This window comes from Syngnathoides biaculeatus, chromosome 22, assembly GCF_019802595.1.
Source record: "Syngnathoides biaculeatus isolate LvHL_M chromosome 22, ASM1980259v1, whole genome shotgun sequence".
Classification (NCBI taxonomy): domain Eukaryota; kingdom Metazoa; phylum Chordata; class Actinopteri; order Syngnathiformes; family Syngnathidae; genus Syngnathoides; species Syngnathoides biaculeatus.
The window spans coordinates 4,998,863-5,024,199 of NC_084661.1; the positions used below are offsets into that span (position 1 = coordinate 4,998,863).

The window sequence follows — 25,337 nt, forward strand, 5'->3', positions numbered from 1 at the left end:
TAGATACTTCCCATTTTACATGTATAAATTATAGAAGAAAGCAACAACAAACCTTTAATTAGTCTCGCAATCTAAAGGTTACTTACTACATTTTGTGAAACACAGGCTCTAGATGACAGAGGCTTACTTAAGATCAACAGACACAAAACCCAACCAAGAAAGGAATACTGTATTATAGCATATTTATTGATATCTACACTGCACAAGCCAGTGCAATCTGTAGCCCGGTCCCAAACCCGGATAAATGCAGAGGGTTGCGTCAGGAAGGCGATCCAGCTTCAAACGTTGTCCAAACAAATATGAGCATTCATCTAAAAAAAGTCCCGTAACGTATCGGTCGTGGCCCGAGTTCACAACGTCCGCCCGAGCACCATTAACCAGCTGGGCATCGGTGAAAATTCAGCTACTGCGGGTCAAAGGGGAAAAAAAAAAGAGTAGGAAAGTGGATACTTTGGCAGACGAAGAAGGGCATTGCAAAGAGCCTACAACTGAGTGTAGGGACTTTGAATGTTGGGACTATGACAGGAACTGCACAGGAGTCAGTTCACGTGATGATTAGGAAAAAGGTTGATATATTGTGCATCCAATAGAGCAGGTGGAAAGATAGTAAGGCAAGAGGTTCAGGGACATGGTTTAAATGAGTTTACCATGGAGTAGATGGGAAGGGAAATGGAGTAAGGGTTATTTTAAAGGAAGAGCTGGATAAGAATGTCTTGGAGGTGAAAAGCATATCTGTTTGATTAATGGGGCTTAAACGTGAAATTGATGGTGTGATGTATAATGTAATTGGTGGCTATTCCCCAAGGTAGGATGTCACCAAGATTTGACAGACAAATTCTGGAAGGAAAGAGATGAATTAGTTCTGAGCATCTCAGACGGAGAGAATTGGTGCAGATTGTAATGGACGTGTTGGTGAAGGAAACAGGGCCAAAAAGAACTGATGGGGAAGTATGGGATCCAGGAAAGGAACTTTGGGGGATGGATGGTGGTGGATTTTGCAAAAATGATTGAAATGGCAGTAGTGAACACTTTTTCCCCCCAGAGGAGGAGGAACAGGAAGACGCCATAGGATAAATGTATACCTGTTTGGCCTTGGACTTGGTGATTGTGTCCGAGAGTGGCTGTTTTTTCTCCTTCATGGCTGTTTTGGAAAACAACTCCACAAACTCCTCAAAGTCCACATCAGGCTCCTCTACTGTCTCCCACACAGATGCAGAGGATATCTCCCTGATAAATATGAAAAAAGATGAATATGCTCTGTTGCTTTTAAACTACATCCTTGTTATGTGATGAGTCACACCGATGTCATTATAGTGGAAACATTAATTCCAATGTCTGAAAGGAGTACAAGATTCAAAAATATTTTTGGGTCAAATGTACCCCTAAAAAATTAAGTTTTTGTTTTAATGTTATTATATCTGGACTTGCTGAGCATCTGGAGGATTAAAACTTCAGTTTGGTTTGAAAAGCCAAACAAGGATTAAAACTAAAGTTTTGTTTGAAAAGCCAAACAAAACGACCCCAAGAGTAACAAGGAGGTCACAAAAGAACATCAAACAACATCTGAAGACCTGCAGATCTGCAGCACTTGGTGGCCTCAGTTCAGGTGAGTCAGAATCAGAATCGGCTTTAATGGCCAAGTACGTAAACACACGAGGAATTTGTCTCCGGCAGTCGGTGCCGCCCTGCTAAACAGATACTTCCCAACCCAAAATAATTTTTTAATCTTTTACTCCTTTGAGACATTGGACTTCAGAGTTTTGGCCTTGTTCATTTTTGTTGTGGTTTGTAATGCCGCCAATGTAGTGTGTAATTGAGGAAAATGCAATGAGGCCATGACAACCTCACTATAACATAGAGAATCCACTGAAGTCAATACACATAACATACACTTCCAAATTGTTTTTTAAAGCTTATTCTTCAGTTCACCAAACTATTCAGTGTCTTTTATAGATCCTTATGTTGTCAATATAAAATAAATAATATATGTGTATATATTAAATAATATATATATATATATATATAATAAATGTATGGCATATAAAAAAATCTGTCTGAAAATGTACATCTGTATATGTATTGCACCACAAAAAGTTTTACCCTATTATTTTTTTCTGCCATTTTGAAAATTATTTTTACTTGACTGCAAATTAATCAGTTTGACCCGCAACATAAAATAGTAGAATTCCTACAAAGTAATCGCAAAGCTGAAAGTGCTGTGTTTTTGTATACTACTTATTGACAGAAACATAGGCTCTTTGCCCCATCATGATTTGTTTTTTTTTTTCCATATCTGTCTCACACAGAGGTTTCAAATCATCAAACCAATTTTCATATCACTCACAGGCAACCAAAGGAAATACAAAATGCAGTTTTCCAATTCATTTTCGGCAAAAAAAAAAAAAAAAATCCAAACCTTTCTGAGCGTGATAAAGTCAATATTATTAACCACAAAATTGGGAAAGGTGAATCTGGAAAAGGTTATAAAGATATTTCCAAGGCTTTTGGGGTCCAGGGAGCCACTGTCAGAGCCATTATCCAAAATGGATAAAACTGGGAACAGTGGCAAACCTTCCCAGGAGTGGTTAACCAACTAAAACGACGCCAGGAGTAAAAGGCAGGTCACGTAAGAACCTCAAACAACATCTAAAGACCTGCAGGCCTTGCTGGCCTCAGTTAAGGTTAATCAGAATCAGAAAAGGATTTAATGGCCAAGTATGTAAAAACACACAAGGAATTTGTCTCCGGCAGTAGGTGCTTCCCTGGCACAACATTCATGTTGAGTACTGAGAAGAAGAACAAACTAACGAGAAAAAAGAACAATAGACATTCACTTACTACAAAACTATTCCTTTCGTGTTCATGATGCTACCATAAGAAAGAGGCCGGCCAAAAAAGTTTGATGATTTGAAACCTTTGTGTGTGATGGATATCCAAAAAACAAAAAGAAATCAGGAGGGGGCAAATACATTTTCACAGCACAGCATAAAACACCACTTTACTTTTGTGTTTCATGATAGAGGGTAGTGGTGAACTCATATGTTTTGAAAGAAATAATCCTTTTGTGACGTGTTTTTTTCGGACACCAAAAAGGTTCATTGGTGACCTGCCACATAACAGGTTTAAGATGTTACTTAAAAAATCATGGTGAAGTTGTAAAGTGTTAGCCTCACAGTTCTGAGGACTGGGAATCAAATCCCATCCCTGCCTGTGTTGAGTTGTCATGTTCTCTTGAGTGGGTTTTCTCCGAAAACTCTAATTTCCTCCCACATCCCAAAAACATGCGGTAATTGGAGACTCTAAATTGACGTTGATGGTGTGATTGAGTGGGATTGTTGTCTGTCTCTATGTGCCCTGCAATTGGCTGGCAACTAGTTCAGGTTGTGCCTTGCCTCCTGCCCGATGACAGCTGTGATTGGCTCCCGCAACCCTTGGAGGATAAGGCTCAGAAAATTGATGGATGGATAGATAGCATTATATGTGATGGTACGGTTGTGCAACTGGTTTCAGTGTTGGCCTCATATTTCTGATAAAAAGGGTCCAAATCCTGGCCCTGCCTGTATGAAGTTTGCATGTTCTCCCCATGCTTGTGTGGGTTTTCTCTGGGTACTCCAGTTTCCTCTCACATCCCAAAAACATGCATACATAATTGTAGGCTCTAAATTTCCCTTAGGTGCGACTGTTGTTTGTCTCTATGTATCTTTCAATTAGCTGGCAACTAGTTCAGGGTGTACCCTGGCTCCTGGCTGCAGGCATACGCTCTAGCACTAGTGAGGTTAGGCGGCTCCGAAATTGGCTAGATAATATTATGTTTTGATTAAATTTTGAAAATTAGAACAACTTGGAAGTGAGCCAGGATCAGAGAATAAACCGTGTGAGCTGTTCCACTGTGTCTTGTTTTCAGTTTGTACAATTACCACAGGGACTATAGCCATTTACTTTTTAGTGTGCAACTGGATTCTGGTCCAGTATAGTGGCTTCATTGGTCTGGGAGGTTCCACCACTGCTTTCTTGGGTGGTATTTCCTGTTCGAGGCCCATACTGTATAGGCCCAGAGGCAGAGGATGAGGCAAGGAGGCGAGAGCTGCTGGGGGAGCTGCAGCAACACAGATCACTCCAGGAGGCGGAGGGGCTCGGGGAGGCCCACAACGATGGGCCGGAGGTGCACTGGTCCCACCATGGACTGGAGAAGAATGCAAGGGAGCAACACTTCCAGGGAGAGGAGGAGGTACGGGAGCTGGTCCACCATGGAGAAGAGGAGAAGGTGTTGGAAGTTGTTCACCAGGGAGAGGAGAGTGAAGTGAAGTAGGTCCTCCAGGAAGAGGCGGATGAGGTGGGAGTAGAGCAACACCACCAGGTAGAGGAGGAGGTAGGGGTGGAGCCACACCACCAGGTAGAGGAGGAGGTGGGGGTGGAGCAGGTCCAACAGGCAGAGGAGGAGGTGGTGGTGGAGCAAGTCCACCAGGCAGAGGAGGAGGGGGTGGCGGAGCAGGTCTTCCAGGGAGAGGTGGAGGAGGAGGGAGTGGAGCAACACCACCAGGTAGAGGAGCAGGTGGTGGTGGAGCTGGTCCATCCTGAAAAGTTGGAGGGGGTGGGAGTGGAGCAAGTCCAGCAGGGAGAGGAGGAGGAGGAGGTGGTGGTTGTGGTGGTTTTGAACTGACTGGTAAAGATTGAAGAGGTGGCAGTAAAAGTCCTCCTGGAAGTGCAGGCAGGGGTTGCTGTTGACACAAACAATGGCAAAATGAGGGTTGCTGGAAATCATTGATTCCAACTGGCTCACTGTAAGGCACATTAAACTTAAAGGTATCATTCATTGGTGACGTTTGCACAGACTTGGCCTCCAGGGAGCCCAGAAAGTGATCTGCTTCAGTTTGAAAGTGAGCATCACACACTGGTCTCAAAAGGCCTTTCTCTCCTTCATCGTCCTCGTCTGTTTTCATGTCTCTCTCCAGCAGATGAGGTTGTCGCTCTAGCTCAGCAATCTTTGTCCTGAGATCTTCAATGGTTTGCTCCAGTTGTAGGATAACATCAATGTGCTTTTCCTTCAGTTTCACTGTTTTCAGAAAAACCTCGTCCTACAAACAGAGATAAAAAATTCTAATCAAAAAATAAATCAGCCATTGATGCGCTCCCTTAAGATTTCTTTATACTCCGACTGCGCTGCTGTCACTGCAGCTATAACGTGCACAATTTTCCTTTATACTTGAATGCAACTCCATATGTGCAGTTTTGAAAATATATTACAGTTCTTCTGCAAGTTGGTGGTGTTGCTATGGTTGGTATTATCTAGGAAACCACAGAGTGGAGTGTGTGCTGCATTATTTGGCCATTTCCAGGAGCATATTTTACTTTCCTCACAAGGAAAAAAGCAATAACAATGGCAACCGCGGAACCGTGTCTGCTAGAACAAATGGACCTATGTGACCAGATGATACATTTAATTATGCTGCAAAATCGATCAAAAAAGTGGCAGCGTAGGCAGCATGTGGAACAGAGGAACGCTGAGTACGTCATCACAGCATGTGACCAAAACGGACCAATCACAAGATGATCTCTGTTGCATTAAACGCCCAACAACAATATTTTTCCCTGAGGCCCCGTAGCTCAGAGGTTAGAGCACTGGTTTGGTAAACCAGGGGTTGTGGGTTCGTATCCCACTGGGACCTCTTCTCCCTGAGAAGGGTTGTGTCAGGAAGGGCATCCACTGTAAAAATTGTGCCAAACATATATATGCGTCCATCTGAGATGACATGCTGTGGCGAACCCGAAAGGGACAAGCCGAAAGAAACACACACAGCAATATTTTTCCCTGTGAGGCAGAGGGGCTGCATTGGGCCGCAATTGGTTACCTGATTCAATGTGGGCGTTGTTGGCAGCGCAAACACGGGAGTATAAAGAGGCGTTTATGCTTAAGGAGCACTTCTGTGTGACAAGCTGAATGTTCCATCTGCAATAGATACCTTTCACGTGACGCCATGAGTCACATGACTTTTGTTTACGACGCCCACTGAATGGCAAAACTACAATACAACACACGTTTTTAGTGATCTTTTTGTGAATATTGGCTTACTTATAAGTGTTTTACAGCCTTTTTATCATGGTATTTCATTGTGTATGGTTTGTGTATTGGTTTATGATTGTAGGAACAGACAGAAAATGGGGTCTGACACTTCAGGCATTGTTTACCTTATGCTGGGCATTCCGGTAATTTACTGTGGTATCCTCTACACTTTTTACATATCTTTACGGAGGTCTTTGGGCTGTCAATATGCCTACTAGCACCCGCAGTGAAACTTTGCTTTCCAGGTTTGCGGTGGATAACGCGAACCTCGTGGTTGTCGCTTGCCACAGCCTTTAGCTGCACTTTTGCTAACTCATGGGAGCAGGCTATGCCAATAGCATTTTTCGAGCGTGAGCGCCTGGCTGAGTAACTTTTCGTGCACACTCGGTGAATTGGTATCGAAAAGTATACGGTCTCTGACCATCTCGTCGCTGTTTGTGTAGTTACAGTCTTTAACCAACAGCTTGAGTTCTGTCACAAAGTGCTCAAATGACTCACGGTTACCTTGTGCCTTCTCGTGAAACTTATATCTAGCAAATACGTGTATGGGGTTAGCTTTTGGAGTGAGGTAATCAGAGAATTTTTTGTAATAAGTTTTTAGCAACTTATCTTTGTCTCCGGTCAGTGTCCACGTATAGTTAGTTGCTATAGTTATAGTTTTACCATGTGACTACATCTGGGGCACCTGGCCATGTTGGATGGGTTCACTATAATGACGCCCCGTTCACTGGAATGCTTTTCCATATAGACCAGAGTTACACAAATGTTCGTACAACTGTTAAAATTGCATTACTGTTAAGTGTGCTTTGATCGACAATATCGACCCATATGCCTTGGAGAAACACAAATGGAGCACACAACTGTGGGTGTCGGTAACATCGTCCACGATTTCCTCTTCTCAACAAGCGCCTGTACTGTGGACCAACTAAAGATTTACAAAGGTCTAGAGGCCTACAACCAATTCATCAATGGCTGGGTTCGTGATGCGGCGTTATCTTCTGTAAGCACAGTCCTAAGGTTAGTGTACCGCACAATGCAATTGAAATATGTACCACGTGATTAAAGTCAGCATGTGTTGTGTTAAATTATGTTGATTATACCAACGAAAGAGGTGTAGATTATTATTTTCACTATGGGACAATATGGGACAGCCACAGTTGTCGCCCTTTGGTTGCTAACTGCTCCGTTTTCTTGCACTGGTTCTTGATCACAGCTGGCAGTTGAAAGAAAGAAACATTACAAAGCCCATTTGAGCAACCGATAACATCGCAGCGCGCCCCCATTCATACGCCTTTCTGAAATGATTCCTGCTTAGTTACGTGTGTTTACGTGAATTCACCAAACCAAGATTGCGCCCGCATTCTAAGTCGAAAGGTGTGTGACGTCAGTCAAAACAGTCCATTCCTTATATCCCATCCTTTATCGCCGATCCATAGCAGAAGGAAACTGCACTTTTCCTCTTGAGGTCTGTTTTTAAGCGGTCCCGTGAACATGAGTTCGGCGTGTTGCTTGAATCTCCGCCACGCATCTGGTAGATTGGATGAGTTGGAACACCGAAAGTCTCCTCGTTGTCTCGTTTTTTTTTCCATAAGTTTGGTTTTTTTTCCCCCCTGAGTCATCTTTTTTTCTCCCCCCCAAGCCCGTAGTTATACTACCAGCACTTGGACACCATGTTATGATCTTACTGTCGTGTTAATGAATAACGTAGACGTGAGTCCAACTGTACTTTTTAACGTCGGTGATATTTATTTTGCTTTTCCCCCGACAACATCTCTAGCTTACTTCCTTATCGTCCTGTCTCGTCGCGCCCCGCCAACGTCGCCACAATCACAATTACAACACACCTGGTATATACGAGAGGTATTATAGCTCAATCTAATAATAACGACGCAATACTTGCTCTCGAGTTTCACATGTTGCTTCTTTCTCTATTCCTCACTCCCCCAGAAGTGCCTCAATCACCTCTGGTTACAGTATTCGTTTGTCAAAGGACTTACAAGATAAGAGATCAAACGATAATCGTAACCAAAACATTACAGTATACACGTATCGCGTCCTAACCATGATATGTAGACACGATCTTGCCGCATAAAATGGCGTTGTAAACAAAAAATACGTCATCAGCGTGACGTCAATGAAAAGTATCTATTGTGTCCTTTTATTCCACAGGAAATAAGGAATAAGTCATACAAAATATCCTGGACAGTAGTGTCAGTAGTCATCAAAGAGTAAGTATGAAGACCACATTGAGTAGTAACTGAACCAAAGTCTACACTACCAATGGCTTTCAAGTGACTTACTTGAATATCTTGGTTCTCATTTGGTTGTTGTCTCCAATCCATGATGCCTGTATGATGTTCTGAAGAAATGAAGAAACAATGGGTTCCAACATAATTCACTACAGTACAATCGGTACATGAACCCTTCAAATGACACAGATTAGTGTAAATGTTTAGTGTGCATCAAAATATCATGTATGCAAATCAATACATCAATTTTCCATACCACTTATCCCTACAAAAGTCACAGCTATCTTCTTGAGTGTGAGAATTTGCCTCTCACACTGCCAAGAAAATAACCCTTTTTGGTCACAGATATATACTCCAGGCACATACAGTTAAAGCCAGATGTTTACATACACTGTGCAAAAACATATTTGATGTTTTGTCTCACTGTCTGAAGTGAAATCAGACGAAATGTCTCCTGTGTCAGGTCAATCGGGATCACCAAAATTATTCATTTTTTAAATGCCACAAAAATGAAAGAGAGGATTTCTAAGAGAATTATTTTCTTTGAGGTCAAAAGTTTTCAGAGATTTCCTTATCATTGAGTAGCATTTCCTTTTAACTGCATGACTTGCGTCAAGTGTTTTGGGTAACCTTCTACAAGCTTCTGAGAGTACTCTGCTGGAATCCTGGTCCATTCCTCCTGACAGAACTGGTGTAAATGAGTCAGGTTTATAGGTTACCTTGCTCGGGCGCACATTTTCAAAGATGCCCACACATTTTCAGATCAGGGCTTTGTGGAGGCAACTCCAAGAGACTTACTTTGTTATCCTCAAGCCAATATTAAACATTTTGCCAGTATCATAAGGGTTATTGTCTTTCTTCATTATGCCATCGATTTTATGAAAAGCTCCAGTTCCTGCTGCAGTAAAACAGCCGCACAGCATGATGCCACATGCCACCTCCATGCTTCAGCATTCGTTGCCGCCTCAGTATGACATTCATATTGAGTATTCAGAAGAAGAACAAACTAACAAGAATGAAGAACAATAGACATTCAATTAATAAGAAACAATTCCTTACAAGAGTCACGGTTGTGCAAAGATGCAGAGTCTTCTAGCATTTATAGCAGGTAGAGTGTCAGGGGTTTATCCAGGCCATTGCCCTGGGGGCAGCTGGCCTACGGCAGCCTCTGGCAGGAGCTCCACACCTGCACCTTATTGACGCTAATTAGGCCATACATATAAGCCTTGTTTTTCATTCTCAATTGGCAGTTCGTTGTGCTTGAGACTGCATTATTCACCATGAGTTATACAACCTTCTTGTTACGTATTCACCTCGTTGTCATGTCCAATGTTCCTGTGCCGTCACAGCTAAGTCAAGTCTTTTTTTTTTTTCTTTTGCCGAGAAGTAATCTGACCTCGTGTTGATGTTTTTGGAACTTTCCTGTTGCCACGTGTTATTGTGCCTCTGTATGACCTCTGCCTGGAAAAAAAACCCCTCAACATCATGTCACTGTCGCTGAAACCTCATTTGGGTCCAACCCCATGTTGTCTGCTCGTGACAGTAGAATGGGTCAATGCCCCACATTATGTTGAGCGTGCCCTTACCCGTTTGCGGTTCACCGTTATAGACCAGTGCAATGTAAAGTGACATATTGTGCCATTGTCTACAGTATATATTACTAATACTGATTGGACCAGCAGGATGTGAGGGTATGTCCCAACCACCACGCAAGGCAAAAAATAGTAGGTTCGCTGATCAAGAATTTAATGACTTAATTGAAAGAGGGGAAAAAACAGTTTGAATGCTTGCTAGTTTTGATTTGCATGGATTGGAAGAGCCTACCCCATGGAAGGAGCTGGAAGAGCTGGTGGCTGGGATGTGGAGGGTCCAACCCGCCCTGGTCCTAGTTTCTGTGGCATGCAGTCTTCAAGGGTGGGTAGGGTGGTGCCGACGATGTGTTCGGCAGTTTTAATTGTCTGCTGCAGTTGCAGTTTGTCCTTTTTTGTGGCAGCCCCAAACTAGACTGTGATGGAAGTCGGTTGGTTTCTTTCGGCGTCGCCACAGCGTGTCATCTCAGATGAACGCACATATATGTTTGGCACAATTTTTTACGCCGGATGCCGTTCCTGACGCAACCCTTCTCAGGGAGTGGAGGCCCCAGTGGGATACGAACCCACAACCCCTGGTTTACCAAACTGTCTCAGCAGCTCTTGTGGCAGGCCATGCTTCCTCAGAAGCCACAAGAAGTACATCCTTCGGTGGGCTGTTTTGAGGACTTCAGGTACTGTGAGATTCGTTCCCAAGAACCCGAAGTTCTCAACGGTTGACACAAGACAGTAGCACAGCGTGAGGGGCAGGTGTGGTGACACTGAGCAGGAGAAGCTTGGAGGAGAGCAGTTCAGGGATGATGGTATTAAACACAGAACAGGATCCTTGCATAGGTTCCTTCGCTGTTGAGATGTTCAATGATGAAATGCTGAAATTGACGCTATAATCCACAGACCTATTAGCTCGTTACTCAAACTGCAGTGGGTCCAGATTGGGACCTGTGACGCTCTTGAAGTGGTCCAACACAGGGCGTTCAAAGAACTTCATGACCACAGATGTCAAGGCAACAGGCCTGTTGTCATTAAGACTTGAGCCTGCTGCTTTTTTTTGGACCAGTATGATGGTGAAGCATTTGAAGCAAGTTGCTACCAGTTCAGTGTGTACCCTGCCTGTCAAGCAGGAAGGGGTGCTGAAACAATCCAAGCACACACACCCCTCACCGTCTTGATGCCCCTCCTTCCATTGCATTACAGTAACATCATCAAGTGAACAAGCCACCCCCCCCCCTTTTAATTGGTCAAATTTGTGAAAATAGCAGACCAATATGTGGACCAACCAATAATATTGTTTTGTAAAATCACAAATCACACCACGTTGGAAACAACCCAAGTAATTCATACATACAGAAAAAGTAGAAAATAAGATGAGAAATTTAGTTGTCTGACAACGTGAAATGACACAGGGAAAAGTATTGAACACATGAAGAAAAGGAGGTGGAAAAAGGCATGGAAAGCCGACAATATCAATATCAAATATTATCCATGTTTATGTCCACAAGGGTCACGAGAGTGCCAGAGAGAGTGGGAGAGGCTATCCCAGCTAATATTGGGTGAAAGGCAGACTACACCCTGAACTGGTTGCCAGTTAGTCGCAGGGCACTAACACCATCACTGAGTGGGAATTGATCCCACACTGCCCCCACCAAAGTCAGGTTTGTGTATCACTACACCATCAATGAGCTCCTCAATTATTATCAATTATCAATAATCAAACAGAAATCCAGCCCCTTTTAAATTTAAATGAATATAAGATGGTGTGGTCCTAATTGAAATACAGTAATCCCTCTTTTTCGTGGTTAATTGGAACCAGAACCACCCGCGAAAAGTGAAAAACTGTTAAGTAGCGGGGGGTGTATGTCTATGTAGGTACCAGAATGTTTAAAATATGTAAACAGTATTTGTACTTTGCATATTTGAGACAGAGAGGTATTTAGTTAAATCTTTAATTATAAAACATAAATGTAATATATACAGTATTATAAATGTATAATATAATTATAAATTATGAATCACTTCCTGTATTATATCAATGTATTGGTACCATTCATCAGTCGGAGACTTCTGCTGGAGCTGCCATGTGGGTACTACAATGTTTCATCAACAGTATAGCATTTATACTTTGCCCACTTGAGACAAAAATTACAATACTACAAATGTGTAGTTAATAATAAAATGATTTTTTTATTGCAGTACAGAAAGTCACAAACAAAGCAAACACGTGCTGTTTTCTCTGTCGCACCAAATGCCCGCGTCGCCCAGTTTTGACACCCCTTCCAGCGTGTGACGTCACTTCCGTTATGTCATGCATCTGGCTGTCATGCGTGTACCAGAATGTTTATTCAACAGTAAAGCATTTATACATTGCATACTTGAGACAAAAATTACAACATTCGAAGTGTCTAGTTAAACAATAACAAAGTAAAATTTTTCTTGCAGTCCAGAAAAGTCAAAGAAATCAAACGTGTGATGTCGAATGTCCGCAGCGCATTGTTGTGCCGCAGCCGTTACATCACTTCCAATTCGCCGTGTGGCACCCACTCCTCACTTTAGTTCACAAGGAGAACGCGGGATGTGTCTCACCGTCTCCACCTCTGGAACATCATATGGACATCGGGGACAGTGACTCTGGATTGGCAGACTGAGGTGGTGATCCCCCATTTTGAGAAGGTTGACCAGAGGGAAGGTTCCAAATACAGGGGGTTCACACTCCTCAGCCGCCCTGGTAAGGTGCTGAAGAGGACGGTCTATCGGGAGGTTGGATCTCAGATTCAGGATGAGCAATGTGATTATCATCCTGGCCTGGAGCAGTCGGCCAGGTCATGGGAGTTCACCCAACCTGTTTACAAGTGTTTTGTGGTGTGGAGAAGGCGTTTGACCGTTTCCCTCAGGGAGTCCTATGAGAGGTTCTTTGGGAGTATGGGGTACCAAATCCCCTGATACGAGCTGTTTGCTCCCTGTACGACCGTTATCCGAGTTTTCTCCGTATTGCCGGAAGTATGTTGGACTTGTTTCCAGTGAGAGTTGGACTACCTCATCTGTGGCCTTTGTCAATGATTCTGTTCATGACTTTAACAGAGAGAATTTCTAGGTGCAGTCAAGGCGTAGAGGGTGTCCAGTTTGGTGGCTTCAGTATTGCATCTCTGCTTTTGCAGGTTATGTGGTTCTGTTGGCTTTATTCAAGCCTTGATCTCAAACTCTCACTGGGAGCAGTTCACAGCTGGGATGAGAATTAGTGCCTCCAAATCTGAGACAATGGTCCTCAGTCAGAAAAGGGTGGCATGCCCTCTCCAGGTCGGGGAAGAGATCAAGTATCTTGACATCTTGTTCACGAGTGAAGGAAGAATTGAAAGAGAGATCAACAGGTGGATTGGTGTAGCATCTGCAGTGATGCGGACTTTGTATCAGTCCATTGTGGTAAAGAAGGAGCCAAGCTGAAAAGCAAAGTTTTAAATTTACCAGTTGATTTTTGTTCCCATCCTCACCTATGGTCACGATCTGTGGGTCATGACTGAAAGAACAAGATCCTGCATCCAAGCAGGTGAAATTATTTTCCTTTGCAGGTTATCTAGGCTCTGCCTTAGAAATAGGGTGAGAAACTTGGTCATCCAGAAGGAGCTCAGAGTAGAGCCGCTGCTTCTCCACATTGAGAGGAGCCAGATGAGGTGGTTGGGGCGTATGATTTGGATGCCTCCTGGACATCTCCCCGGTGAGTTGTTCCGACCTTGTCTCACTGGGAGAAGACCTCAGGACAACCCAAGGGACTAAGGTTCTTTTTTTATTTCAATCACACACAAAGGTTTCAAATCATCAAACCAATTTTAATATCACTCAGAGGCAACCCAAGGAAATACAAAAATGCTGTTTTTTCATGATAATTATTACATTATATTATATTTATTAAGGCACAAAAAATCCAAACCTTTCTGACCCTTGTGAAAATCAAACTGTTCCCTAACTTAACGGGTTGTGCCACCCTTCGCAACGGAAATCAAGATTTTGCAATAATTGGTGATGAGTCTTTCACATCACTCTGGAGGGATGTCCCACTCTTCTTGCAGAATTGATTCAACTCCACCATGTCAGATGGTTTTCCAGCAGGAACTCCCCATTTAAGGTCACATCACAGGATCTCAATTGGATTTAAATCCAGACTTTGACTTGGCCACTCCATCCATCCATCCATCCATCCATCCATTTTCTGAGCCTCACATCCTCACGAGGGTCGCAGGAGTGATGGAGCTTGTCCCAGCTGTCATTGGGCAGGAGGCAGGGTACACCTTGAACTGGTCGCCAGCCAATTGGCACATGGAATCAGACAACAGTGACACCCACAATCACTCTTGGGGGCAATTTAGAGTCTCCAATTAATGCATGTTTTTGGGATGTGATCGAGGGCAGGTATGGGGAGAACATGGAATGGGGGTGGGGGGGTAGAATTTGAACCCCTCAGAAGTGGAACATTAACCCCTGCAAATAAATGGGGGAACATTGTATGCATATTAACACGTGTACACAGTGGGTACTGAAAGTGTTCCGATCCCCTTCATTTTTTTCACTCTGTTATATAGTTAGATTGCAGCCATTGGGCAAAATCATTTAAATTCATTTTTTACCTCATAAATGTACACATGGCACCTCATATTGGTGGCAAAAGAATTGAATTTTTGACATTTTTTGCAAATGTATTAAAAAAAAAAACGGAAATATCACTTACCACAACTATTCAGATCCTTTTCTGTGACATTCATATATTTAACCTAATCCATTACTTCAGATTATTTTTCAGATGGTTCTACACCTTAATTGGAGTCCAGCTATGTTTGATTATAGTGATTTGACTTGATTAGGAAAGCCACACACTTGTCTATATAAGCCCTTACACTTCACAGAGCAAGTATAAGCAGTTGAGAATCATGAGGTCAAAGAGACAGACAGGCAAAGCACAGATCTGGCAAAGATGACCCCAAAAATTTGAAATGGACTTTTTATGATGATAAAAATGACATAGAATTATGCCAAAATTGTACACTGGACACTCCATACTTTGCATAGAGGTGTTCTCACCTGGATCAATGACTCTGACTCCAGTCTTTTCTCCACTAGATCTGAACTCTTTTGGATTACCCGGTTGCTTCTCCTCAGGAGGATCAAGGGAAAAAGATGGCTGGTTAACAGCAGCCCATGTGTACAGCTGTTCACCCTGAGTAAACACAATGTTATTATTTAAAACTGAATAACTATCATTTTTAGAGATTGTAGAATCCATAGCTGCAGCTACATACTTGGAAATTAGCTGATCCAGCAGAAGTGATGTGTGTAGTGCTGGCTCCCAGCTGTTGTCTGAAGCAGTCAGTGAAAGGCAAGAGAAGACCCATGGCTAATATTCTGGAACAGAGCCTCTCAGCTTCCTCTGGCTCCTCGTGCTGTTGTTGAAGGAGCAGTTTCTCCAGAAGGGTTCTACCTGGACATCCAGAAACCGGAGAAAATGTGGAACAGTGGTTTATAAGTCAACTGACTGCTATTGCAACGTACGGTCACATTTGTGGTCCTTGTCGAACCATAATTTGGAGCAGGTTATTTAGTTTGTTATATTAGGACTTTTGGGATACTTTATTGACCTTCTTTTGTAAAAAAAAAAAAAAATTAAACAAAACTAAGTGGTGGTGCCACCAAAGATCGCCCTTTGAATAAGGATACTTTAAAATATTATTTGGTCAACGAAGTCTGATTAGTTCGTAAATTCCAGACTTCCTATTCTTCTTGCCTACCAAAATATTCATGAGTCAATGTGACCCATTGCGTGTAAAGTCAATAACAAATATTGTTTTATTTTTTATATTTTTTTAACAGCACTGATTTCATAATCACACAATATATAACTCAACCATAACAGTCAACTTTGGAATACCCCTGGCTGCCTATAACTAGATAAACATGTCCTGTCAGCAGTAGGAAGGTATCATGTACATATACCTCTCAGCAAGATTTGAATCTCGATTTGAACCTTTCATGGGGGGTTGTTCTTCCCCAATTACGTCCAAAAACATGCTTGGTTAATTTGGATGCTTGAAATTGTTAAGTGATTTAATTGATGAACTGGTGATCAGTATGTAAAATTACAGTTAAAAAAAGCATTTTCCACATGTAGTATAAGACCCATAAATTCTCTATTCAATCAAATCAATAATACAAAGTACTGTGCCGTGAAAAAGTATTTGCCCGTCCTGATTTCTTTTTCTTTTTTGCATTTGTATCACACACAAAGGTTTCAAATCACCAAACCAATTTCAACATCACTCAGAGACAACCCAAGGAAATTGTTTTAATCATAAAGTCACTGTGACAAACCACAAATTTGGGAAGGTGAATATGGGAAAGGTTACAAAGTTATTTCCGAGGCTTTGGGCACCAGTGAACAACCGTCAGATCCATTATCTGGGAACAGTGGCAAACCTTCCCAGGAGTGGATGACCCACTAAAATTACTCCAAGAGTGTGACATCGACTCATCAAGGAGGTCAGAAAATAACCTCTAAAAACTTCTAAAGACCTGCAGGCCCCGCTGGCTTCAGTTAAGGTCAGTGTTCATGATTCTACCATGAGAAGGACCATGACCCAAAATGGCATCCATTGGAGTGTTTCAGGTGAAAATCCCTGTTGTCAGCAAAGAATACAAAGGCTTGTCTCACATTGTCAAAAAAACATCTTGATGATACTCAACACTTTTGGAGAAACATTCTGTGGACTGCACACCAGCTAGTCCACCTCTGAATGGCTCATTTAAAGAAAAAAAATGCAGGGCTTGAAGTTGCCAAGTCAAAGTCTGAATTTAAATCCAATTGAAATGCTGTGATGTGACCTTAAATGGGCAGTTCCTGGTAGAAAAACTCTCCAATTGAAACAATTCTGAAAGATGAGTGGGACAAAATACTTGAGCGATGTGACAGACCCATCACCAAATATCGCTTGATTTCAGTTATTGCTGCCAAGGGTGGGACAACCAATTATTAGGTTTAGGGGGCAATTACATTTTCACATTGGGCCAGAAAGGATTGGATTTATTTATTTTTGTGCCTTAATAAATTGAATTGTCATTTGAAAATTGCTTTTTGCATTTCCTTGTGTTGTCGGAGTGATATTAAAATTGGTTTGATGATTTGAAACCTTTCTCTATGATTGATATGCAAAAAAAAAAAAAACTTCATGGCACTGTATGTTAATGTAGTCGAAATAGTTACTTGGAGACTGTGTTGAGCATTTGTTTTCTGTGAAGTTGGGTAATAATGGAAAAATCTGAACATATTATTCAGCCTTATGCTAAACATTGCCATTTCTCATATTTTGACTGACATGATTCCCAGTCATCATTTTGTAGGAGTTTGTTTTGCTGTATTAAGTTGTTTTGTATGGACAGGAATATTTCCTGGTATGAATCAATCTTTACACAAAACAGAAATGAAAAATCCATGTGTGGACAGGGCTACTGCAATCACCTGTAAAAACATCTTGATAGCTGCATGCAGCTATTTGTCCACAGAAAGATCTCCTTGGAGCACAAATGGGTTGGCTTCCTCCACCTCTGAAAGTGTAGTCTTCTACATTCTTATAGTCACCATTGTTGAGACAGGACCCCATTCCTCTCTCGAACTCTTCTGTCCAGTCAGCTGAGCGACTCAGAGTACCAACATTGCTTCGGGAGCACTTCCTTGGGACTTCGTGATCACCACCCATCACCCTAAAAGCAAAATCGGTCAACATATTTAATTGACCATGACTGCCATAATAAGAAAAGTGAGAAAAAAAATTAATGTAATCACATCACTCATTTTTGCAAAACTGTTCAAAAACCGATGGGATGTATTTGTTCAAATAATATAAATGCTTGAATTGTGAATTAAAAAAATAACAACTGTAATTACTGACTTTGTTTTCTTTTCTATTCCTTAAGTTCCCTCACAGTATAGTCCCATCCATCCATCCATGAAATGTGGAACCAGGGTCTGAGTTATGCATGGGCACTCCTATCTTGTCCCACAGCAATAACATGTCATTATTATTTACATGGTAATTTCAACCTTTGTCAGGTTAGTTTCATTGGCATTTGTTAGCAAGATTGCGCTAAAAAGTACCCTAGCCTCAGCTAACACCTACAGTGAAGAAAATATTTATATTTTTTTATATTGCAAGTTTTCCCATTTAGAAATAATGGAGGAGTCTGAATTTTACATCGTAGGTGCATTTCAACTGAGAGCGAGATAATCTAAAAAGAAAAATCCAGAAATCACAATATATGATTTTTTTTAATCATGATTTATTTGTGTGATACAGCTGCAAATAAGTATTTGAACACCTGAGAAAACCAATGTTAATATTTGGTAGCCTTTGTTTGCAATTACAGAGGTCAAACGTTTCCTGTTGTTATCCACCAGGTTTGCACACACTGGAGAAAGGATTTTGCCCCACTCCTCCACACAAACCTTCTCTAGATCAGACAGGTTTCTGGCCCGTCACTGAGAAACACAGAGTTTCAGCTTCCTCCAAAGATTTTCTATTGGGTTTAGGTCTGGAGACTGGCGAGGCCACGCCAGAACCTTGATATGCGTCTTACGGAGCCACCCCTTGGTTTTCTGGCTGTGTGCTTCGCGTCATTGTCATGTTGAAAGACCCAGCCATGACCCATCTTTAATGCTCTGACTGAGGGAAAGAGGTTGTTCCCCAAAATCTCACAATATATGATCGTGGTCATCCTCTCCTTAATGGCCCCGTCACACCATGACGTTCTGGCCAGCGTCCTTCAGCGTTTGAGAAAACGTTGCCAGTCGCCTATGATCGCCGGGATAGCTCCAGAGTAGCGTTGTTTCCACGCTAGTGAACGTCAATGATCGCTGGGAATCGGTGGAGAACAGAGAACATGCACAAAAGTTCTCACCGAGACCAGTGTTCATCAACGTTTAATTTTAAACGCTGCAGAATGTTCAAGAACATCTGTGGAACGTTTTACTAAGGTTCGCCGAGCGTTGCACGTGTTTGCCTATCGTTACTCAGTCGTAACTCTAGCTTTACTTGGTTGTTACTTAATCGTTTGCTTTGCAGTGAACGACTCACTGGCAACCTGTCAATGCCCACAGAACAATCCTCTCGCGCACACAGCGTGTAACCAAAGTGAAACGAACGTCGTTTGGTGTCCATTGAGAGTCATTTGAGCGTTTCCCGAACTTCCATGCATCTGGGTATAATAACCGATACGTTGTAAAAGCAAGGTCCATTTAATATTAAGCTACAGTCGAGAGCACCTACTATGGAAGATCCAGAAAGCAGCAGTTCGTTTTCGCGGAAAAAGTCCACCAGACTATCCTCAACACCCCGGTCCAGGATCCTTCAATCCTTTCTCTGCTTCTTTTGTCTCTTTGTTGGACCGTCCTCACTGGGGTTTGCAAGGTGTTTAGGGTTCCAGGGGGTGTCACATGATGGGTAACGTGCTCTTCCTCCTGCTGTTGTTTTTCCTCCAAACACATTGCTTGTGATGAAAGAGGCTTAGCTTTCTTACTAGCAGCGCTAGTTACTGAAGTCCACGCCCTAACTTTTTTTCTTCTCGCCGGCATGAGGCTCACTGTTCTAACTCACGACAATAACTGAAGTGACTATGAACTTTCCAACGTTTTAGTGCCGGTTGCACTGTAAAAATTACATGCCAGCAAAACGCTTTTCCGTCGTTATTCACCCATTGGTCACAGCTCAACGCACTCGTCTTACATTGACAAATCGCTCGTTGCGCCCCAATGACGCGTTTGCACATGCTAATGGTTTTTAGGGGTATCTTATTTGGTCGCTGTTATACGCTTTTTGTGCATTAGACACGTTAAGTCATGCGTTAGACACACGTTAATCACACGCCACATGTGTCATCCGCGTTTGAGAACGCTGAAAAATAGAATGATTGAAATGTTCAGAGGACGTTGACCACAACGTCATGGTGTGACGGAGCCTTAATACTGTGCAGTTCTACAGTTTAGTCTTGGCCATGTTAGAAGTTTGAGTCTTACTGTTTGTATGGGGTGGACAGGTGTCTTTATGCAGCTAACAACCTCACACAGGTACATGTGATTCAGGATAATACATGGAGTGGAGGTGGACATTTAAAGGCGCACTAACAGGTCATTGAGGGTCAGAATTCTAGCTGATTGACAGGTGTTCAAACACTTATCTGCAGCTGTATCACACAAATAAATCGTTAAAAAAATCATTGATTGTGATATTGGGATTTTTCTTTTTAGATTTTCTCTCTCACAGTGGATATGCACCGACAATGAAAATTTCAGACCCCCTCCATGATTTCTAAGATGGAGAACTTGCAATATAGCAGGGTGTTCAAATACTTATTTTCTTCCCTGTATCACTCATTTTGGGAATAATTACTTGAAGGGTTCGAAAAGTCTTAAATACAAGTACATCTCAGTAGATTAGAATATGGTAAGTAAGTCCATTCATTTCATTACTCAGTCATGATATGGATTTATTAAACCCTTGGGAAAATAATTTTCAAAGGAAAAATAAAAATAATTGTCATTGTTTCTTCTTTATTGCGCAATATTGCAGTTTCTAGATATGGTGAATTTCGCTGTCATCATCAAAATTTATACATATAATATATATTTTTAAAAATCCTAAAACATATTACTGAATGTTTGTAGGGAATCTCCATAATTAGTTTGTGGAACCTTCAAGCATTTGGAATGTGGATCCAAGGATGAGCCAGACATGTGGAGCTCCAAAATTCTATCGGTGATTCCCCGACTGACTTCTTTTGATTTTCCCAAGATTTCAGACAAGGAAGCAGTGTTGGAGGTGCAGCCTTAAATACATCCCAATGTGTGTCGTCAATTAAGTCACATGTTGTAAATTAAGCTATCAGGAGCTTCCAAAGCCATGACCTCATCATCTGGGTTGACCCATGTTCTTTAAAGACATAGTACTGATCATGTATGTAAAGTTTTGATTGTGAAGGAAATAATATAACATTCTCTCTGAAATTTTCTGTCTCATTGTTGTGGCATTTAAAAGAATGAAATAATTTGGGTGATTCTGAATGATCTGAAAGAGGCGAGGTTTGGTCTGACTTGACATCAGAAAGTGATACAAAAAAATGAAATGTGGGTTTTTTGGACAGTGTATGTAGACTTCGGTTTTCAACTGTCCACATTTCACCAACAAGTTCTCTTTATGAAATTATTTTGCTTAAGAAAATGAAGCTGGGAGTCATTTCCAATCAACAATAAATTTTGGAGCAATTCTTGAATAACAAATTGCATTTGAAACACCACTTTTTCATCTCCAAAATCAACATGCCCCCTGCCCTCCATGTCTTGTAGGACAAAGGCAGAGAACAAATTCACAGCATTACTGGTTAGTGTGTAAGAAGGAAGAATTATATTGTATTAAATGGCAATTATTAGTTATATTTTATATATTTTTACTGTCGTGTCAAATCCCTCCACCTATTTTAGAAAAAGACTAGAGACACTACAGACTGTGGTTAAAGATAATGTACTATGTTATGAAGTCATAGTATTAGATCATATTCTCCAAAATGACAACTCTTCAGGTTATCATATGAAGAACACCTACCATCCCCAAATTATGATCATTAGTTACATATGGTGAAAAATCACAAATTTATTAGGGTCATTGTATCATGAAAATGATACAAACATGAAAGCTGTCCTTACACAGCGAATGGAATTAATCGATGCCGATAAAGTTTGGGATCTTAATATTTTTCTGAGGTTTAAATAGACATATGAATAGAAATGTACTTGTAACTTATGGTGAAGATCAATCAGTGTTTTTAGACATAAATTAATCTCATGCTTTACGCCTGGAGATTAATGCTCTCATCATGCCATGTTATTACAGCCTTCAGCTAAAGCCTGGGTCTGTCACACATAGTCACCTACAGAAACTCTTTCTGATCTGTAGAAACTTTATTGGGGCATTTTATAGGGATTTCATGTTTAATTAATACAAAACTGGACTGACGAAAGCCATGCATAGAAAAGCAGAAATTATTCTGCAAAGCAGTTCCTCTATAGGATGCTATACCATGCTGACATGAAAACAGATGGGTAAAATCATCAAAAGGCCAATTGTTCTGAAATTTGAGAGGTGTATGTTGACATTGATAGGAATGTATTTCTAAATTCTGGTGAAGATCAGCATGTAATGCGTGTCATTTGAGTCATGAGTGGCTATATCCTCTTTCTTCATTTCATTGATCCTTTTTTTCAAGAGCAAGCCTTCCAACACATTTCGCGTCACAATTTTCATCCATTATATTTTTTAAAAAAAATGTGCACTTTCAAAACAGCTTTGGTTCTCAAGGTTTTTTTTTGCAGCATCCCCTTTTTAGAGATGAAATTACTTTCACACACACGCACACAAACATGCACAAACACCCACGCGCGCACACGTGCACATGCACTCAGTTTTTCAATAAATATGCAGAAGTTTAGCTTGCAATAATCAATAATCACTTCAGTGGTCACTTTTACAGCTGAAAAATTACACTGGCCTAACCCTAACCCGTTTATTGATCCACCAAGACTAAACAAAAAACACAACTTTTTTTTCTGGTAATATTTAAATTCTGAGGTCATTTCAGAGGCTGGTCTGGGCTTGTGTGCTCAATAGTAAAACCAGCTCCATCTTCTGGTTGTAACTTAATAATTAAAAGTATTCATGGTAGCCCCCACCCCATAATGCCCTCCAGTTTGAAAACCATTATACCATATAGGTAATAATTACATTGCAGAAAAAATGGAAGTTGCGTGGGGAAATGCCCTCTCCTTCTGCCATCTATGTGTCCAGCTGTGACAGGCTGATGTGTCCAAAATGTGTGCCAATATCTGGCTGAAAATCAAAACGTTCTTCAGAGAACAAGCCTAAAGTAATGACAGTCAATTTTGGGATGAATTTTGAAAACAAACATCATTTTTAGGTCCACACCTATATTCAGTGTTTTCATCATTGCCTAGGTCCTTTAAGCTTTTGACACTAATCTAATTTATTGAGGTGTTCCTGTATGACTGCTAAGTAGCCAACACAGCTTGAGACTTGACTGTTTAAGAACCGTTAGCAGCTCACTAACTGGCAACGCAGGTGAATGCTACTTCAGGTAACTCATTTGTCCAACATAGAATGGCCACCACCCCTCCCTCCAAATACACCAACTTACTTCAAGTGGAATCCCACAAGTGAATGTTAATTGCATGCTCTATTTCATTACATATTTTGACTGACTGATGTCAGAGATCTTTTATTACAACATCTGTGAATGCTTATAAATAAATAAAAAATGTGTGTTAACATTTGTGTCGACAATCACAACCACTAACTAAAATGTGAAAAGACATTTGTCCACACCCAATGACCGTTACCTTTGGAAGTGATGATGGGCTCTTCTTAGTGACATGGGGCTATGGGAGGGAGACAAAACTGGTGAGTGTCCTGGCGAGCTGAGTTGTCTTGTGGTAGTCTTGATGTACGAAGCGAAGATGGGAGGATGGGCTTTCACCGTGGGGTTTGAGGGAGAAGAGGCCTGGTTGGACCTGTGGATGCTTTTAGCCAAAGTGGGGATCCCTTGGGAAGGTGTGAAGCAAGCACTGTTCCTCTTGGAGGGGGACACATTAGAACTTGCAACAGCGAAGTGATTACATTCTGATACAATACTAGAGCAACCTGCAAATGACTCAGCATCTGTGCATTCTTCAAGCACATTCCCTGTAACAATTGTTACCATGGTATCTGAGGTTTTTTTGTGGTTGTCTGCCAGTGGAGTAACGGGAGATTCATTCACACTGAGCTGCAACGTCATTTCAGTCTGGTTTTCACCTCTTGCTTCCTGGTCCCACTGTGTGCCAGCACTATCCAATGATTGATCAGGGAAGCTGTTACCGGCAGTTGTCATAGAAACTGCGTTGACTGCAGCCCCCCTGGCCATAATGATCGGAATGACTGTGGGCGGGGACTGCTTTGCCGGTGCACACTGGTCATTTGTGACTATTGTACCACTAACAGAGGACTTTCTCACATTATTCCCCTTTCGATTAAACTCCAGGTCCCTCTTTGTTTCTTTCTCACTATCTTCCCTAGTTTTGGATTCCTCTTTGTGGGAGAAGAAGTACAATCCTTCTGGTTTCTCTATGTGTTTCTCTATTTTTGACAAACCTTTGACTTCCAAGATAGACAGTGCATCTGATCCAAGCTCTAATTCTGGTGTCAGTTCAAGTATTTCAGTGTGTCCATTACTCTGCATTCTCTTCACATCACGTCGCTGGCGAACACTGCTTCTTTCACCTTGTACCTGTGATCCAGCAACCATGTCAAGCCCTTCACATTGTTGTTGAAGCCTTATAGCAAGCTGGATGTCTGCTAACAAATCCTCATGATCTGTTGCTGAGTGGAAGCTGTAAATATCAGTGTCAGACCCAGAACTTCCACCTTTTTGTGCTCCATCCTCTGTGGGAGATGGTGCTCCTGTTGCTGAATTGCACATATTCCGCTTACTTTTGCTTCCATCTTGTGTCATTTTTTTTTCAAGGGAGTATGGTTCCGTATCTGATGCTCCGAGCTCATCTGCAGACAGATCAGGAGTTTTCGAATTGGCCAGCTCATTGTGTTGTGATGCAAGGAAATTTTCACTCGAGCTTGTGACTGAAGAGCAAGCATTTTTACCTTTGAGATGATCTTTTCTCTTCCGGATAGAAAAAATAGATGACTTGGTCTCACATTTGTTTTTCTTCTTGCCTGGAACTGGGCCATGCGTTCTTCCTCCTTCTCCTCCTCCTCCTCCTCCTCCTTTGGTGTTCCAAGTCTTTTTACCTTCATTTTTACCACAATGTTTCTTTCCATCCCGCCTTGACACATCCCCTCCCCCCTCACTGCATCCCTCTTCCAGTGAAGGATACACTCCATTACCAGGTGCTGCTGCAGATTTTTTTTGTTTAGCTTCCTGGTTGCCCATGACTGTCAGCTGCTACATCCTCTTTCTTGTGAATTAATCCTGAGGACAGGTTGAACACTTTAGCCTTTGGTGAATGAAAAGCTATTAGAGCTTGTTGTTGTCAATCTTGAAATTTTGTTTGAGTGGTGATTCCAAACAGATCGACACACGTTTCCCTTTGCCGTAGCTCTATGTTGAAGCTGTTTCAGGAGAGAGAGCTATCCCATCCACCCCACCACTGATGATTCCCTTTATTTCCCTCTGAGACAACCCCTCCCCCTCCCCTCCATCTGCTGAAAAGCATGACGCAAGCATTGCATACTCAGTGGAGCTCAGTCAGGAAAGCATGCAAAAAAAATCACACAGATGGGATGAAGAAAAAAAAGTCATACCCAATTAAAGTAAGACATAGCTGGGTGACAAATTGCTCATTAACTGCCA

The 25,337-nt window shown here is 41.7% G+C and overlaps 1 protein-coding gene across 23 annotated transcripts in view; it reads right to left on the bottom strand.

Moving 5' to 3' along the window:
- fmn2b (formin 2b) overlaps positions 1 to 25,337 on the bottom strand; it is a 205,305-nt gene that overhangs the window by 29,573 nt on the left and 150,395 nt on the right. For 17 of the 23 annotated variants that reach the window (XM_061810173.1, XM_061810172.1, XM_061810170.1 and 14 more), the window contains 6 exons: positions 17,392 to 17,633; positions 15,182 to 15,360; positions 14,964 to 15,099; positions 8,362 to 8,420; positions 3,940 to 5,075; positions 1,083 to 1,227 (listed from right to left, as the gene is read on the bottom strand). In XM_061810173.1, the coding sequence (XP_061666157.1) occupies positions 1,083 to 1,227; positions 3,940 to 5,075; positions 8,362 to 8,420; positions 14,964 to 15,099; positions 15,182 to 15,360; positions 17,392 to 17,633 (1,897 nt within the window). Of the gene's footprint in view, positions 1 to 1,082; positions 1,228 to 3,939; positions 5,076 to 8,361; positions 8,421 to 14,963; positions 15,100 to 15,181; positions 15,361 to 17,391; positions 17,634 to 23,331; positions 25,114 to 25,337 lie in introns of those variants that run through there. The other 6 variants (XM_061810162.1, XM_061810161.1, XM_061810159.1 and 3 more) reach the window with 3 other exon arrangements.